Raw genomic sequence first — 18593 nt, forward strand, 5'->3', positions numbered from 1 at the left:
CATCTTGCTTGGAAATGAGTGATGCGCTTTTAAATTGACAGAAACGCCACTTTATTTGATCAAGGAGGTGAATGGGCGCGCATATAAAATGTGCCCATTCATGTGTCCCTTGTGGATTGGGCTGCACTTTTTTTGAGGCGCAAGTGATGAGATGTGTTAGGGCATTTCATTTCTTGTGTAAAAAAAAAGTTGAGAACCTGGCATCCTGAGTATTATTTTTTTTGAAAGTCATTTTTGCAGATTACTTAAAAAAAAATGTTAATTTTTTTTTTTTAAAAAGATGCTGTTTTTGCACAAAACGGCCGTTTTTGCGGCATTTTGCGCAAAACGGCCGTTTTCGCGGCATTTTGCGGGATCGCAAAATCGCTATAAACTGGAGGGTCTGATAAATGCTGTGATAAACCGAGCCAGTGCTTCAGCACGTTCTTTGATGAGGGGGGGGGGCGTACAAACATTCCCTTTGCATCTTCATGGTTTCAAACGTTTTAGAATGTGTAGGTTTTCTTTTTCAGTGATTTTACTGAAGTGAAACAGTGGGGTTCCTGGGATATTAAAGGTAGGAATGTGGGTGGATTTGGTACCCAGGCGTAAGTGCTTTAAGCTGGCTTGTTTGGAGAGTATTTTGTTTGTAAAGCATGTCAGTTCTTTGCAGTATGGCTTTCTGTATGTTAGCGCAGCAAGCTGAATCTTTGGTAAGGGTGGAGGTTAGGGGGTCAGGGGCTTCCAGTTCCCTAAGGATGGAGAATAGTTCTGTGGTGTCATATTTAGCATTTGCTATTCTTGTGTTGCAGATAGTGGATTTGGCTTGTTTGTATTGTTTGGATAGATTAGTGAACCTCTGTTGGAGGGCATCAGAGGGGTTTTTCTTTAAACGGGTTTCCAAAAGTCTTTATTTATTGTTCTATGTTCCGAAAGGCCCGGGATGTACAGGAGTTGAAATGAGCAGCAGGTTTGGCTTTTTTAGGAGCTATCGTGGGGCGATGGTGTCAATTGCGATGGTTAGTGTTTTGGTATAAAGATCAACTAGTGCCTTGGGATCTGATGTGTCCAGGAGCTCCTGTTTAAGGGCATCGAGGAATGGTAAGAGGCAGTCTTCAGTTAGCAGCCTAGTGGGAGGTTTGGTTTGCAGGCCAAGGGGAGATAATGAAACAATGATGCGGTGGTCGGACCACGGGCAGGGAACATTGGACTTGACAGAGATGTGGCAATTGAGGTCAGCTAGCTAATCAAGGGAACGCCCTTTAATGTGGTGGAGTGGTGTTGCAGATGCGCTGACTGAAGCCAAGGGCAGTTAATGAGTTTGCTAGAGAGGTTGCTTGTAGGTCAGTCTGGTCGTTAAGGCCTAGGTTTAGATCGCCCAGGAGAATCACTTGTGAGGAGAGCTTTATATTCTCTCCTAATGTGTGAAGTAAGTCTTCTTCAAATGTTAGGATTGGGCCTGGGGGGCGGTAGACGACTTGGGCAGTGATCGTGTTGGTAGGGGAAATGGTCAGTTTTTGAGAGTGGATATCGCATTTCTCGTTGAGCGAGGTGTTGAGTGGCCTAATGCTAAGGCAGTCTTTTGCTTTGACGGCGACTCCACCCCCCCTGGAATTCAGTCTATCGCTCCTGAACACGGTTTAGCCTAATGGGATGGCAAGGGATAGGGCAGGGCCTTATGCTGCGTGCAGCCAGGTTTCCGTGATGGAGAGGGAATCGCGATTTCCTACTGTTAGGAGGTCATTAATGTCAAGAGCATGGGCAGGTAGTGAGCGGGCATTGACCAAGGCTAGATTGAGAAATGGTCCGGGGCGGTTGCGGAAGCCTGCCTTGGCGCTACATGCAGCAGGTATACGGTCTAGTGTGCTTGTCATCATATTTAGGATAGGTGGGCGTATAGATTTATTGTCGCAGTAGAGGACTTTATGAGGTGAGGCAGAGTCAATAGGAGCAGTGTTATTGGGAGAGAGACTGGTATGGGCGTTGGCAAGGTTATAGTTGTCACCCGACATTTGAAGTCGGGTTGGTGGCAGAGACTATGCTAGCACAGGTTAAATCAATTTTAGCAGTGTTAGTCCCAGTTACATCACAAATGGGCGCATTGCAGGGTGCAGTAGGAATATTGGCAGAGTTGGCCACAACTACATCACAGATGGGAGCATTGCAGTGTGCAGTAGCAATATTGGCAGAGTTGGGCTCAACTACATCACAAATGGGAGCATTGCTGTGTACAGAAAACAGTTTAGCAGTGTAAGGTGCAACTACATCGCAGATGGCAGAATTGCAGGGTACAGTAGCAACATTGGCGGAGTTAGGCACAGTTAAATCATAAATGGGGAGTATTACAGGGTACAGAAACCATTTTAGCAGCGTATGGCACAGTTAGGTCGCAGATGGGAGCATTGCAGGGTACAGTAGCAACATTGGCAGAGTTTGGCACAGCTACATCGTAAATAGGAGCACAGGCAGTCATATTAGCAAAGGAGCCTGGTTTACCAGGTCTGATTTTGGATACCACATACATATTGTGGGAGGTCTTCTTGGGTCTGGTGTTTTTGGCACATGTTTTATACCTACTACAGTGATGGTCTGAGGATCAGTGGAGCGAGAGTTCTTGATGCCTGAGGATTGTGGGGAGCATTCTGCACACGAGGGAGGGAGGACTGAAAGACATCAGCGCGTTCTTGAGCGCAGATTTTGGTTCCTCAAATGAGTCGTGGGGGTGAGTGCAAGCGTGTGCACAGCTGAAATTTTCAGCTTTTGGTGATGGCAGGGCTTGTGCCATTGACTCTTGGCTATACCTTGGAAGGTCGTTCAGAATGGGCAAGGTGAGAGGAGTACCTACCTCACTGAGCGTGCGTCTCATGACAGAATACAAGTGACGGTCGGCACACTGGCCTTGATCCCGGGGTCAGCTGTGAAGCAGCCTCCAGGCTGACTTTCAAAGAGGAGACTGGGAATGCCATCGCGTATCGCAGGAGGAAGGAAGGGGGTTGGGGATGTTAGGGGGATGAAGCGGGCAGCGAAAAGGCAGGGGAGGAGGGACTTGTGCCCTGTATGACTCCGAAGGAACCAGGCAGCCAGTCAATGTGTGGCAGAGGGGGATATTAGCACGGGAGGGGGGGAGTGAAGAAATAGAAGAGGAGGGTCTTGAGATGCATACTCGGGGGGGTTGACAAGCCTTGTTGGTAATTGCTGCTGGCAGTTTGTGGATGTCCACTTCCTGAGCGGTTATCTAGGCACTAGTTATGCGTGCATGGTTGAGGAATGTAGACACATCAGTCAAAGGTTGTTTCTGTACATGTTTATTATGTACTCAGTAACACGTGACAATGGTAGCCATGTGGGTGAAACAAAGAGCCGACGCGCGTTTCGACCGTAGTCTTTATTAAGGGTGTGGGGGTGATGTGTTTGGGGTGAGAGTAAACGGCGCAGTGGTGGAGAGAGAATTCCAATAATTGAAGGTTACAGCATAGTCATACGCCGAATGACGGTCACATGGTTTTATAGCATAGGGAGACATGTACACATTAATGGTCAATTCATAAGGTTTAGTTCATTTAAGGCAGTGATGTGCAGTGGATTGTGGTGATTAGCCAGCCCAATATGGGGTGATTATTGACATCCGAGGTTTTTTAGAAAAATAGCAGGTTTATGTTCATTTGATTACAATCAATCACAATACAACATGATATGCATGGTACGAACCCTTGCTCTCTCACTATACAGGACTCCGTGCAGTGCTGAATCAGCTCTAACTCTTTCCTTATTATCCCCCTTCTTTCTCTCCAATCTTCTTGAGATGCTTGTGGAACTTAACGAGATCTGTCTCTTTCCTGAGACGGGAAGGGAAGCCATTTCAAAGGGAGGCTCCTGCGGAAGAGAGAGATCTACCCCCTGATCCCACTCTCTGCTTGGAAAAGCGTCTGACTGATCTGCAGGGAGTTGGAACTAGAACAAAAGGGCTCTATCAGGGAGATATTTCGGGGGTGTGAGTTGGAGGTAGTGGGGTCCCAGGCCCCAGAAAGCCTTGTGGATGATGCAGAGGGTCTTGAACTTGATCAACCGGGAGCCAGTGGAGAGATTTTAGTGCTGGAGAGATGCAGTCCCTGGGCTTGAGGCAGTCTCGCAGTCCTATTCTGGATTAGTTAAAGGGGGCGAAGGGAGAATTTAGGCAGATTGAGGAAGAGGCTTTTGCAGTTGCCCTGCCTGGAGAGGACCAGAGCTCTGGATACAATGAGTTTTTGTGGGAAGGTGAGAAAAGGTTGAATGCCTTCGAGGAGGTGCAGCTGAAAGGGGGCCTTCTTGTCAAGGTCCGCAATGTGAGGAGAGAAGGAGAGAGAGTCATTTTTTTGCCTGACAGGAGGGTGAGGGGAAAGGGGCCCATGGAGGGTGGCCAGAGAGTAGGCGGGAAGGAGGGAGCAGGGGTCCCAATGAGAAGGATGTCAGTCTTAGTCTTACTGGCATTAAGGAATTGTTAGCAGCACACCATGCCTGAATAGCAGTCAGACATTCAGGAATGAGAGAAGAAAATGAAGAGTAGGAAGTGGAGGGAAGCTTGAAGGAGAGCTGTGTGTCGTCTGCATAACACTGGAAGTGAGGAGAGAAGGAGGAGATCAAATGGAGTGGAGGGGCAAGGTAGATATTGAAGAGCCACAGTGAGAAGATAGAGCCCTGAGGGATGCTGAAGGTGGAGAGTGTGATGGGGGAGAGTAAATGGGCCAGTTGAACCTGGGAAGGTCAGTCAGGAGGAAGGAGGTCAACCAGTCCAGTGCCAGGTCCGTGCTGCCAAGGGTAACACAGTGCCGATTTATAAGGGTGGCACGATTGACCATATCAAAGGCAGAGGAAAGGTCAAGAAGGATGAGAATACAAGGAGAGTTGGAATCGAGATTTGAGAGCAAGTCTTCACGGTTGTTCAAGAGTGCAGTTTCTGTGCTTCTGGCTGCTCTGAAGCCGGACTGGTGGTCGTGGAGATAACCAACAGATTCATTGTGGTGAGTCAGCTGGGAGATGAACAGCTTCTCCAAGAGTTTGCTTCTGAAGGGGTTAATGGAGATAGAGTGATAGTTAGCCAGGGCAGGAAGGGTTGGCAGAAGGCTTTTTGAGGAGAGGGTGTACAAGGGAGTGCTTGAGGGGTAGCGGGAAGGAGCAAGTGGCAGTGATTGCAGAAATCAGCAAGGCTGGAGCCAAGGATGCAATGTTGTCCTTAATAGTTCTGAAGTAGCAGGGGAGCACCTGTTTCGAGGAGACTTTCATAGAGAGGACTGGTCTAGAGATCTCATCCAGTGGTATGGACGAAAAAGAGGAGAGTAGGAAGGGAATGTGGGACAGGGCCAAGGGATGCCTGAGAGCAGGTGAGGGAGAAGGGGAGGGGGGTGAAGAGGAGAGTGAGGACCGGATGTCCTGAGTTTTGGTAATGAAGTGAGAGGCCAGTGCAGTGCAGAGGGTCTGGGAAGGTAGAGGAGGGGTGGAGATTGTATAAGGATTGGCAAGTTCCTTGCAGATTTTGAACAGTTCAGCCATGTTGTTAGTGGCCCCAGAGATGCAAGCTTCGATATAGGCTTTCTTCTTCGATCGGATGGAGAATCTGTATTGCCTTTGGAGCAGGCAGCAGGCCAGTCTGTCAGAGGATGTGCTTGAGGACTGCCACTTCTGCTCATCAACTCTGCACTTGTATTTCAGAGAGGCTAGGTGGGAATCATACCAGGTGTTGCGTTTGGAGGCAGGCTTCATCTGGATCAAGACAGGGGCAAGGATGTCCAGAGTGTTGGAGATAGAGAGGTGAAGGTTAGCAAGGGCAGTGCCAGTGTGAGAGTCCGTAGCTAGAATGGGGGTGGGAACAAAAGTGGCGGCAAAAGCAGCAACAGACACTCGCTTCATCAGTCGAATGATGGAGAATGATACTGGTTGTGCATGCAGAGGCTTAGCTGGGGGACCCAAGAGATCCAGTTGAGATGACAGGAGGGCAGGGCATGGTCAGACTAGGAAAGGGGTGAAGTGAGAGGGTTAGAGATGGGGATGTCTGCTAAGATGAGAACATCCAAGGTATGTCTGAGTGCGTCGGACTGGCGGGAAGAATGGTGAGGGAGAGAGAGTCCAGAGGCCGCATCCAGGGAGCCCAGGTGAATAGTCAAGTCTCTGAGGAAGAGAAGCTTGGAGGTGGAGGCCAGGAGAGAAGAGGTGAGGTCAGACCACTCCGAAAGGAAGAGGAAGACTGGACCAGGGGTCCTGTATATGGTGGCAAGAGTCAGCGAGAGGACTGGAGAGACACTGAGCCTGCAGACAAGGCATTCGAAAGAAGAGTAGGTCTGAGTGGGTATGGTAGTAGCAGGGACTCATTCTGGGAAGATCAGTGCCCCTCCACACCCAAGCCGTTTAGCCCTGGACTTAGAGGGGATCTTGTAGCCCCCATGGAGGAGTGTGTCAAAAGTAGGGACAGAGCTGTCAGTGAACCATGTCTCAGTGAGAGCGAGGACGTCAAGGCCAAAGCCTTCAAGGAGGTGGCAGATGTCAGAGGAGTGTTTAACTGGAGAGCGAGAGTTGAGGGTAGGTAAGTGGAGCTGGTTGCCACCTTTCAAGGTCTTCCGAGGAGGGGTACAGGAATGTGGTACGCCCGTCAGAGGTGGCGAAGGGCTAAATTGTTTACGGATTTGGGCCAAACATTGCCTATCATTCTCCATCAATGACATCTCTATGCATTCCGTGATGACCGAGTTGGAACTGCTGTTAAAGGATAGTTCTGGGACTTTTTTTTTATTGTTCCTATGGTTCGGCCATGTGTTTTTAAGCATAAATCGGTAGATCGTAGAAAACTTTCCTATGGACCTTACCCGACTTTTCGTCCATTAACGCACTCGAAAACATCCGCCATTTTATGATAATCCTATCATTTCCCCCCATCGCCCTGGCTCACCTGCTTTTGCGGCACTAAATCAAATCCCCCGCCCCTGAAACAGACTTGATCAAAACATTCATATTCCCCGCCTCTATCCGTGACGTGACTGTGCTACGTAGGCAAACGCGCCCAGGCGTCTTCTACGCGACTCCACACAGAACCAGGAAATCAACACAGATGAGCTCACACAACACAGCGCGCCACAATTGGGAATATGAAACTGTACATTTAAATTAAACTGCAAGATTGTAAATTTGGTAAAGTACATTTATTTGACATCAAATGTTTTGAGAATATTCAGCGATTTGCATTTTTATTTGCTCACGTTCCAAAAAGTTCGTTTCGAGGCACACGATGTTCCTTTGCTGTACACAGGGTCTTAGATCATCTCACAATACAGCGCCACAATTCGGAATATGAAACTGTGGTTTAAAAGCAAATGGCAAGATTGTACATTTGGCAAAGTACATTTATTGGACATCAAATGTTTTGAGAATATTCAGCGATTTGCATTTTTATTTGCTCACGTTCCAAAAAGTTTGTTTCGAGGCACACAATGTTCCTTTGCTGTACACAGGGTCTTAGATCATCTCACAATACAGCGCCACAATTCGGAATATGAAACTGTGGTTTAAAAGCAAACGGCAAGATTGTACATTTGGCAAAGTACATTTATTGGACATCAAATGTTTTTAGAATATTCAGCGATTTGCATTTTTATTTGCTCACGTTCCAAAAAGTTAGTTTCGAGGCACACGATGTTCCTTTGCTGTACACAGGGTCTTAGATCAATGAATTTTTCGATCCAAAATATTTCGTCTTGAGGCAAGCGATGTTCGTGTGCAGTACACAGGGTGTTGGTTTACGATAAAATAAGCTCTTCGGTCGCACTGATAATCGCATGGCTGTTCCAACAACGAGGCACTAGGCCACCACAACGGTCTGTATGTTGCATCTAGCCGTTAGTACCGCGTAAGGGCATACTTATACTTGGCGATCGTCCCACAAAATGGTCAGGGTGCTAACGTTGTTCACGCGGAGAAGCAATTGGCGATTATAGAAGCCATCCGCCGGTGTCTGGTACTCGTGACACAGACAATAATGGATGATGTACCTATTTGAAAAACATAAAAAATGAAATTAGTCTCACCATCAGATCTTTATTAAAATTATTCATTTTATATATTAGGTCGGGAAATTATTTCATAGCTAGGACAGTGCAACTGGGTTTTATACGTCAAGGGGGGGCTGTAGGATACTGAGACAGTCCCCCAGTGCAGGGGTTGACAGGGAGTGCAGGTGGAGAGTGGAAGGGCCCAGGACCGAGGTCGCAGACAGTGGACCAGTTGTAGCAGGGGAGAGGGAGAGAGAAAGCAGAAGCAAAGAGGAAGGTTTTGAGGTGCTTGCGTAAAAGGAGACGGTTCTCCCCAAGATAGTGCGCGGTACAAAACAATATGCCACATAGAATGAACAAGTACAACTTAACCCGTCTTTAAAGCTACTGTATAGTAATTAAATTGCGGTATAAACTCATCTAAAGAGTTACTTACATTATATTTGCATTTTCCATTGTGTCTGTGCGTAGGGCAGCCCCGAAATACCACTCCTTCTATGCCGACGTTATTTCTTCTAATGAACGAACATGAAATGGCTTTCGTTTCTGAAATTATATTCATTATCGTTTTTTTACGTGGTCCCGGCCTGTCAAGGTCAAATAACAATAGAACCTTATACTGAGTCGTGGGCCATTCTGGCACCCGAGAAAAAATCAAAGCAGCTGACCTTCACTTTGAACGAACACACATTCCTAGTTAGCTACATTCAGTGTAAGGCCATCTCACAGGACTTGAAATTTACACTCCATCTTTGCATTTTGTCTGCGTGCTTTGCAGCCCCACAGAACCATAAATACGGAGACATTCTATATTTTTTGAAAAATGATTTATATTACTGTTTGGTTTAATTTAATGCGCAAATGAACAAGGTTGGATAGATACACATATTCAATGGGCCTGCGACATGAGGAGACTCGAGAGAACAGACAATCAAATTACAATCATTTAAACCGTGATGTGTATTTCTCAATGAGCTCTTCTTTAGGTGGACATGGAACAGAGGCAATGTTGGGTGGCAATGCAGTTGTCCCCTGCACAGGTTCGTTCACAACTCCATTTATGTGCCTATCTAGGACGTCAACAATAAGTCTCTCAATAAACTCATATTGCATATCCTCAAACACTGGTTTGATCACCCATTGTTTACTTCTTTTAGTGAAGGCCTTATTGTAGCGAAGCGTCCCTAAAGTTCCGGTCGTCCTACTTTGTTGACGGCCAACATTATGGTTATGTGCCAAGACCGCTAAAAGAGTCCGATTTATCATGCCCTCCATGCCAAAATGCAATCGTTTTGGCCTGTACTTTAGGCACATATTGTGGAACACCTCCAAATCTCCTGTGTGGCAGAATTCCGTGAGTCCCCTCAAAGCTTTTGTTATAGTTTTATCAAATACAATCTTTTCAATGGCTTTGTGAGTGGGTGATGAAGGAATCAACCACTTCTTCTTCCGTGCCTCCTCTGTGGACAAATGGCCATGTTCACAATTGTGGAAATGTTGGTTCGTGTTCCAGCGGTGAACGTTTGTACAGTGTAGCATTACTGACCGCCATTTTTCCAGTAGAATTTCCAACGACCCTCCACATGTTTTTGAGCTCCACCAAAGATGGTTGCTGATTGACTTGGACCACTGTGAAATACCTTGCATATCTTTTTTTTTACCTGCAGCCGACAATTTTTTATTGATTGTTTTTGCAAGATGCCAAACGTCAAATTGGTGATTTATATTTTTGTACTCTTCTCTCATTGTCTTGGCAATTGAAACGTGTCTGTCCGTGGCTATCAGGTCGATCACCATTCCCCGCGATTGTAGTTCTTGCAATGATGCTACAAAGCCAACTTTCTCCATGGCCACTGAGGATGTACTTTGTGACACCTGCACGACCACCGAACTCACAATTTTCTTACTTTCCATGTCCTGAAAGTGGTAGGTGCAGTACTTGGCTGAAAATCCTGGGCTGTCGCACTGTCCATCACCGGCTAGCCTGAACCGTTTGCCTGCGAATGTACTATCAATTGACATTTTTTCCATTCTCCAAGCTTCGCTAATGGCTGGAAATAGATAATCGGTTTGGTATTTGTAGAACTGAGTTTTCGCAATGAAATGGATTCCCACAAACTGAAAGAAAGACTCTAATTTTTTAAAACTTGAACCACTAAAAAGTGCAGCCGCTGCACAAAGTAGATTGCCTGCTGGCAGTTGTCCCAGCATGGGTTGTGCAGACCATGAGAAAGGATGATATTTTGTACAGGTGGCATGTATTTTAAGGTTAGTGCCTCAAATTGCACGAGTCACATTAATCAATGGCTCCCCACATACTTCCCCACCTACCGAATGCCCACATTTCAACCGAATAATAATATCAATCAAACAACTATCGAATACAATGAATTTGGCCTCTTTCCTTATACTGTCACTCTGCATCCCAGCTGGTTCGGCCTGTAACGTTGAGGACATGTCACTCACATGAAAGGTAGAATCTCTGATATCGTCTTCCGCTATGTTCAGTGATATTGAAGGTGTTTCATTGTAGTCCACTTCATTCTCTTCCATTGCAACATCTGTTCCTTCTCCGGCAATGGGTGAATAGGACAATTTCTTCAACTTTCTCGCGGTCATAGTTTTTGCGGGTGTGGATTCTGTGAATTTATCTCCGACTGCATCCGAACTACCAGGAGGACATTCACTATCAATGGCTGGATGTGGTATAGCTCCGTTGTCAATCACTTCATATTCTTCCCATTGGCACGATGCATCTCCAGTCTCAAGTCCCTGCCAAAAGGTTTGACAAGCAACATCTCTTGTTCGCTTCACTGTCTGTGTAGATCTAGTTCGTACACCCACTCGCAACTAGAGGACAGATTGGAAAAGGGATGTTCAGTTTAAACACAACTTACAGTATTGAACTATTAACAGTGAAAAACAACATAATATAGTGACCAGGACACTAACCTTCTTTTGCTTTCTTTTCTTTGAAACTTTCTTGCCTCGAAATTCAACATCAGGACGCTGTTGCTCCGACTCGTGTGTGCATGTCTCCACTTCCTCTTGCGCTGCAACGACTATATTTTCATGATAAGCACATCCATCACGCACTGACGCTCCATCGGCTCCCTGAAACATAGAACTTTCATTAGTATGTATAATAATATCGAAAACACAAAATGTACTTGGGGACCAATACCCACGTACATCTCAATAGCAAAACACGAATGAACGCTTTGTGTAGAACATTCAAACGACAATTATTCACGCATTGTTGATCTAGTTAGATGGAACTGTCAAGATCCATACCTCGGGCTCCTCATAGACTTCCATTGATGATATTATTGAAGATGATGCTTCAGTGACTCCCTGAAACACAGTAATTGCATTAGTATGGTTTTCTATTTTGATAAAAAGAACAGAAACTTTGTGCAGGCGTGAACGGCTCATCTAAATAGACCTGCACAAATGATCAGTTGTCTAAAATAAATAATGGATATGTAAATATGATTCGATTTGCTCGATCGTTGGAAGTGTCACCACCCAGAGATCTGCATCAACTACTAGGGGTGATGTTCTTGTAGAAGAAGCTCCGTCATCTCCCTGAAACATAGTACTTGCGTTAATAAAGAAGGAAGTATAGCGGATGTAATCACGTCATATGATTTCGCTTGATCGAACTGTCAGTATCCATACCTCGAAATGCATAAGAACATCAAGGGACGATGTAACTGCGGTGCACACTTCTGCAAGCTGTTGCGCCGACCCGTAACTGCATGCTCCCCCTTCTTCTTGGACTAATGCTCCATCGACTCCCTGAAACATAGGACTTTCATTAGTAATGAACACAATATTGAAAAAAGAAGACACATAGGAGGGCGACGACAGAAGGACATATCAATGGCTAAAAACGAAAGAAACATTTGTGTAACAATCACGCTACAAGAATGCAAGATCTGATGATCTCCATCGATGGAACTGTCCTGAAACGTACCTCGAGCATCTGAGTGACATCAACGGTAGTCGTCAATACGTTGGACTCCTCAGCATCTCCCTGAAAGACAGTACTTGCATTATTTTCGATAACAATAATTATAACTGAAAACAAAGACTAGAGGACGAGTACAAGGGTGTACCATTAGGAAAATAATTACACGATAAATTAAAACTATTGATTTACATGCCTAAAACAAGTCAGTGGCAGAATAGCCAAGTAAGATTACCCGATAGGCGCTTGAAGTGGCTGATGACTGCAATAACGACACGGATGGAGAATCTTCCGCCTTCATATTGAGTGGATACATAAATGGGGAAATGATTGTTAGCTAATGCTACACACTACCGCAAGACCGAGAGATAAATACGTAAACTTGACTCACCAGTGGAGGGATGTGGACGAATAGAGTGGGAATAGCGGTTGAGAGCAATTTTCGCCTCGCTCGCGGTGTGTTCTTCTTTATTAGCAATGATGTGGAGTACATGTCAGAGGTAAAGTGCCTGCTGCAGATGCGGTATCGATCACCCCTCTTGTCCGCAAAGACTTCTAGGACTCTACTTTCAAGCTCAAACGGTGGATATCCGCAATATCGGACCCATTCTCTTATCTGATCTATTGTTTTAGGGAAAACATGCATTATAGTACCTTCAGATTTATTATGGGTCTTCGAAGGGCAACCGCCAATGGAACAGGCAGGCATTGTGGAAAGTTCTGAAAAGTAAAGATCAACAATTCTCTATGAATACCAATGTAAACTCAGAACATGTGACTAGTTCCTTGCATGTACTGTCTTGAACGAAAAGAAATTGGACGCAAAATGATTATGGTACATGGCCTTACCTTGACGAACAAACAGTTAGATGCAGGGATCAGAGTAGTTTCTTGTCGTAGAACAGGGAGCAGTTCACAGGTTGCAAACTGAGGAGTTTCCTCGAAGTGGTCACGGAAGTTCACAGAGACGAAGAGCAGATAGCCAGCACCTTCACGGGTTGACTAGCAAAGCGCAAAGAAGTGCTCATTAGAAATATGAAGTGGGTTATAAAGAATTCGAAACAGGGGTGTGTTTGTGAATGAATGACGTGTATAAGTCGTGGCATTATGCGGTTTGCAGGGGGCCGTCCAGCGTGAGGGGGGATGCTTGGCAGGAGACACGGGGTCTGGAGGTAGACATGGGAACAACAACCCATGCTCTATAGACCACTTTGAAGTGTACATGGTCTTTGGCACCTCTTGGCCTTTATCGCTCCCTGACAGCTCCACTTGCCAGCGCAAGTACCCCGGTGCGAACTGCCTTTGATAGGGCGGGGGGTGGATTGGGGCGGTGGTCGTGCAGACAAGACACAGGAAGACTCGTGAATGGAGACACACTTATGTGGATTGCAGGGGGGCGTCCAGCGTGAGGGGGGATGCTTGGCAGGAGACACGGGGTCTGGAGGTAGACATGGGAACAACAACCCATGCTCTATAGACCACTTTGAAGTGTACATGGTCTTTGGCCTTTATCGCTCCCTGACAGCTCCACTTGGCAGCGCAAGTACCCCGGTGCCTTTGATAGGGCGGGGGGGGGGTGTGGATTAGGGCGGTGGTCGTGCAGACAAGACTCGTTTGCCGCAGGGCCTCACCAAGGAGAGGCCATCTAACTGCATGTAAGAGGCTGGCTGCAGGATCTAGTACATGGAAGGCAGGGGGGTGAGTTTATAAATACCTCACCCTCCCAGGAGAATATATGGGTGCAGTTCACCCTGGAGACCCTGGATGCCTAGGCAGTTAGTCAGCAGCAGGCTGGCCTGTGGTGGCAAGGCGGCACGGGCCAGAGGTGGTCATCTCTGTACCCGGTGCCCAAAAGGATGATTTATTATGATCAACCATATTGATTATTTACCTATAACCATGTTTTGTATCAATAAAATCCAACGGCCTTCCTTTTATTGCCAACGCTTGAACAAAGTGGTGTGGTAAGTATTTTTGGGGGAGGAGGCAAGGCCGGGAGGCTTGATGCCAACCCGCAAAATAACATATGTATGTCTGCTGCATATGGGTTCAACGGTTATGTGGATTGAAGGTGGGCGGCCAGCGTGAGGGAGGATGCTGGCCGGAGACATGTGGTGTGACAAGACAAGGCACAGGAAGACTATTCAATGGAGACACACTAGATTCATTTAAAAAATCAAAACAACCATTGTTAAAATATATGTTGGGTTTTATTTTAGATCTTAATTTCAATTGAACATAAATAATAAACATTACACATTGTAAAGTTGCGGTTGCAGCACATCCAGGGAAAATCCGCGGTATTGTCCACTGTCGCTGGGGAAATGTTGTCTAATGGCAAGTACCGCACAGGCAGGTATTACTTTCCGAACGCGGTGTCCGAGCCTCCCGTGAAGCCACCAAGTGAAGCAACGATAGGCCACCAGCCTGTACCACCTGTGAAAATGAAAGATGCAAACTGTATTAAAATGACAAAACTTTCTTATCACTGTCGATTCAGGTAAAAAATGTCATTCTGCTTTGAAAAAAATTCTATCTAGAAAATGCACAATATGGAACCAATTTACATGCATTCGAATGATATGTAGATGTAATTTTATATGTGGGAGACGACCATCACATAGTAGTGGCATCACTGACATCACAACCAGAGTATACTTACTCGTTACTCGGATTACGCGGACGAACAGTGCCGCGAAGTTCGTGCATAAGCACCATCATCATCCTCAACACGGTCCGTGAGAGGCAGGCTTCCCTGAACTCTGGCAGCTCGGTGATGCATTGCGGACTTGGCTCGCCTTCCGAAATGTAGGCCAAGCACCCGGAATTTTCACGGCAGCAGCAGTTCTCCTCCTCAGTTGGCATTAGCTCGCACCGATTGCACGTGCACCAGGTGGAGACGCCGTCCATGCGACATGGTCCAGGCTCTTCATCCGTTGACTGGTCCTCCCAACTGCCGTCCGAATCCCCATCGTTTTCGCGTGCTTGCCTTTCCAGTAGTTCTTCCTCGGTGTACTCGGGCTCGTACATATACGGCATTATTGTAGCCATTGTGTGGTAAAGAAAGTAAAATAATTTATAGCGGTGGTACTGGTATCTGTTCACACGGGCTACAATCAACGAAGGTAGCTGACCAGAGCACAGAAACGAGTCACAGAATACTCAAAGTAACACAGAGAGAGGAATGGATTCGAAAATCTGCTGCTGTGTGTTGTGAAACGGTGTGTTTATACTTATTGAGGAAAGAGGCGTCCTGCCATTTCCATGGCGACACTTCATTAGCTGAGGCGCAGCGATTGTTGACACGAAACGGGAAATGGGCGGTACGCGTCTGCTGATGTCAGGCTCAGGGGCGGGGGATTTGATTTAGTGCCGCAAAAGCAGGTGAGCCAGGGCGATGGGGGGGAAATGATAGGATTATCATAAAATGGCGGATGTTTTCGAGTGCGTTAATGGACGAAAAGTCGGGTAAGGTCCATAGGAAAGTTTTCTACGATCTACCGATTTATGCTTAAAAACACATGGCCGAACCATAGGAACAATAAAAAAAAAGTCCCGGAACTATCCTTTAATTTCTCTCTCGCTGTACAGGAACTCCTTAATAGCTCATAGTGTGGTTTCTTGGGGGATTTTTGGATAAAGTACTACAATGTCAAAACCCACAAGCCTATTTTTTGAAGCATCAAACTCGTAGCCCTCCATCAGGGTCAGTGCCGTAGTAGTATCCTCTTATATGGGACGTAATTTCTGTAGTAAACTGTTTTGGGTACAAATAACTCATAACTGGCTCACCACGACAGACAAAATCCTGCTAAAAGTAGCCTCCTTAACCCATAAATGCCTCAACAATGCTGCCCCGCTACCTAATCGACAGAATACATAGATACACACCTAACAGACCCACCAGAACCTCAAATGCAAATATGCTCATAGTTCCTAGGTTCAAACGAACCAAAATGGGCGGCAACAGTTTTCAGTTGAAAGCACCCCAACATTGGAACGCCCTACCGCCCTCCTTAAGGATTTCTCAATCCTATACCCACTTCAGACATAACTACATCCAGTGGTTAAAACGCAATTACTGCTAATTGACTGCCTAACCTATCATGCTACTGTATACCATGTAAATATGTATATTCTTAAACTGTATATCACTGCCTCTATTGTAACTGCCTTAACCTATGTACTCACTGTAAATACTGTAAAGCACTGTAACTAAGCTGAGAATATTCTTGTCTGCTCCTGCGCCCTCCCACCCTCGGGTCCGGCGCGCAATATAATTGAATAAACAAACAAACAAACAAATCTGCATATTTTGATAATTGTTGCACAACAGATTTCCCCCCAGAAAATATAAGACGACCTGGGGGATTCACTCTACATTTGTGAAACTTTGAATGAATATAGAATGTTGGAACTTTAAGTCTATCTTGCATCAAAAAATGAGTTTCTTGTTTGGAAACCCATTCTCTAATTATCTATGTAATGATTTTTCTTTAAAGTTTGATAGAAATCTTTCTGTAGGGTCATCCATTGGTTTTAAATAACTATTTTTGTCCCATTGTGGTCTCTCACATTCTTTGAGGTAGGCATACAATCATTCACCCATCCTCACTAGCCAGTAGGGCATAATGGGCCTCATTACAACCCTGGTGTTAAGGGGTTAACGGCGCCTTAAAAGGCTGCGGCGCCATTAAACCCTTAACGCCAGATTCCCACTTTAACGCCTGCTTTTTACAGGCGTTAAAGGCCAAGGCGCTAAGCGACCTTGGTGCTAATTACGGCACCGTAATTTACGGTGTCGTAATTGGCGCCTTCCCCATTCCCATTGTGCCCTATGGGCCAAAAATGGGAATGGGGAAGGGGCCATGGTGAATGGGGAATTACCGCCCCGCCAACCTTGTAATGGGGTGGTAATTCCACCATCCACCATGGCGGAATCCGGCATGGACCATGGTGCTAATAGCACCATGGTCCAACGCCAGGGTCGTAATGAGGCCCAATGTCCTGGTGTGAGACAAAACTCCACCATTACACACAGATGTTGAAACTGAGCAGACAAATGCATAAAAATGCAAGGAAAACCGTTCCAATATCTTTGCTGCCACCTCTGCCACTGTAATCCTCACCTTTGCAAAGAAAGGATAATAATTGAACACTGCCATGATTTTGCTGCAGAGACACAATCACTTTAGTTCAAGGCAGGTCAGCAGCATCAAGGACTGCAGCATGTGTACCGTTTAGGGGTTGGTAGCTGACCTTCTTGCTTATGTGCCACCTGTTCCCACGTCTACAATGTGGAGATTTCCTAAAATACAATGGCTCTGATATAACTTTTAATCCTTTTACTTTTGTTAAAACTGCTAGGTTTCTGAAATGTTGAGAACTCTGTCAACCCCGAAACATACCGGGAACTATTTCTGTTAGTTCAGACTGGAACTGCCACTTTGATGTTTCAGACCTATCTAGTTTGCAGTTGTCAGCTTATTTCAGAATAGGGCCCTGGGGGTACCAAAGGCTCAATTTTGATAAATGCCACCAAATTAATATGTTTGACAAATTGTGCTAGGTATCAATGGCCTAAATTAGCAACACACTACTGAATGCACATATTGGTTTTTATGGTAACTGAAAATCTACCTTACCTTTCTCCCCTGTGATACTCAACTGCTGCTCACCCTCCCCCACGCCCCCAGCCTGCTAGTTCCTGCCTTGCTTCCTGTCCCCTCCCTTGCACTCTGAAACTCTGCTCTGCATGTGGAACAATACAAACCTCTCATAAATAAAAAAGAAAATACAGGAACATCAAAACAGGCCAATAAACCCAATTTATAGGATTACATATTGTGTCCCATGCATGACTTTAACAGGTGAGGTTTTCTTTCATTCATTTTAGCATGTACAAAATAAGCATTAATTAAGAAACCTGAGATGCATATGTGTCCTATGAGAATTCCTTTTGGTTGGAGAGACAGTCAAATGGGCAGTGTAATTCTTGTCTAGTGGTAGGAGTATCACAAGGTATGTAAGGAAGGGAGAGGGAGTTTCTTTGTTCACATTTGATGGTTCTGTCGGTTTGCTAATCTCCTCGATTAGATGCATGCTCACACAATAAAGACAGTAGTAATAAAGAAAAGATGGGCAGGTATTAAAGAGCTGAACTCAGAATTCCACATCTACATGAAAGAAAAACCTGTACACAATGCAAGTTTACTGGTTTGAATATCAGAAAACTGACACTTTTTTATGCAAGTTTTTTTATTTCTCATCTTATTTTAGTCCCTGCTTGATTGCCTACTGTGTTCATCTGCACCTCCTAGAATGGTGAGTATGTTTTTTTCAATTGCTATTTTGCAAAGTAAAGTTGTTAAAGATAACCTTCCAATTTTAAAGTCATTTAATAAATGTGATCTCCCAACTCACTAAATAGTCTGAATTATTAACTTTGTGTTTAATCTGGTCTAATATCGCCTCTTTGTTTAAAGCCCCTTATAAGTTTTAGTTGTTATTGCGTGATCCTAGATCTTAATCATACAGTGTTAGAAAATATGCCTGAAAGTCCTCAAAATCCTAAAACTGTTTGCTGGAAGTAAAATATATTTTAAACGTTTATCCAGTTAATACATTTT

General features: G+C 45.3%; 1 protein-coding gene across 4 annotated transcripts in view; it reads left to right on the forward strand.

Annotated features, from left to right (window-relative positions):
• The window catches only part of REX1BD (required for excision 1-B domain containing), a 298422-nt gene that overhangs the window by 26247 nt on the left and 253582 nt on the right, over window positions 1–18593 (forward strand). For all 4 annotated transcript variants that reach the window (XR_011303914.1, XR_011303913.1, XM_069649293.1 and 1 more), the window contains exon 2: window positions 18244–18288. Coding sequence is in view for 2 of the 4 variants with exons in the window: in XM_069649293.1 (XP_069505394.1) it covers window positions 18286–18288 (3 nt within the window). In the remaining 2 variants the exon portion in view is untranslated. The remainder of the gene's footprint in view (window positions 1–18243; window positions 18289–18593) is intronic.

The sequence above is a fragment of the Ambystoma mexicanum genome, chromosome 1p (assembly GCF_040938575.1).
Source record: "Ambystoma mexicanum isolate Mex_15411 chromosome 1p, UKY_AmexF1_1, whole genome shotgun sequence".
Classification (NCBI taxonomy): domain Eukaryota; kingdom Metazoa; phylum Chordata; class Amphibia; order Caudata; family Ambystomatidae; genus Ambystoma; species Ambystoma mexicanum.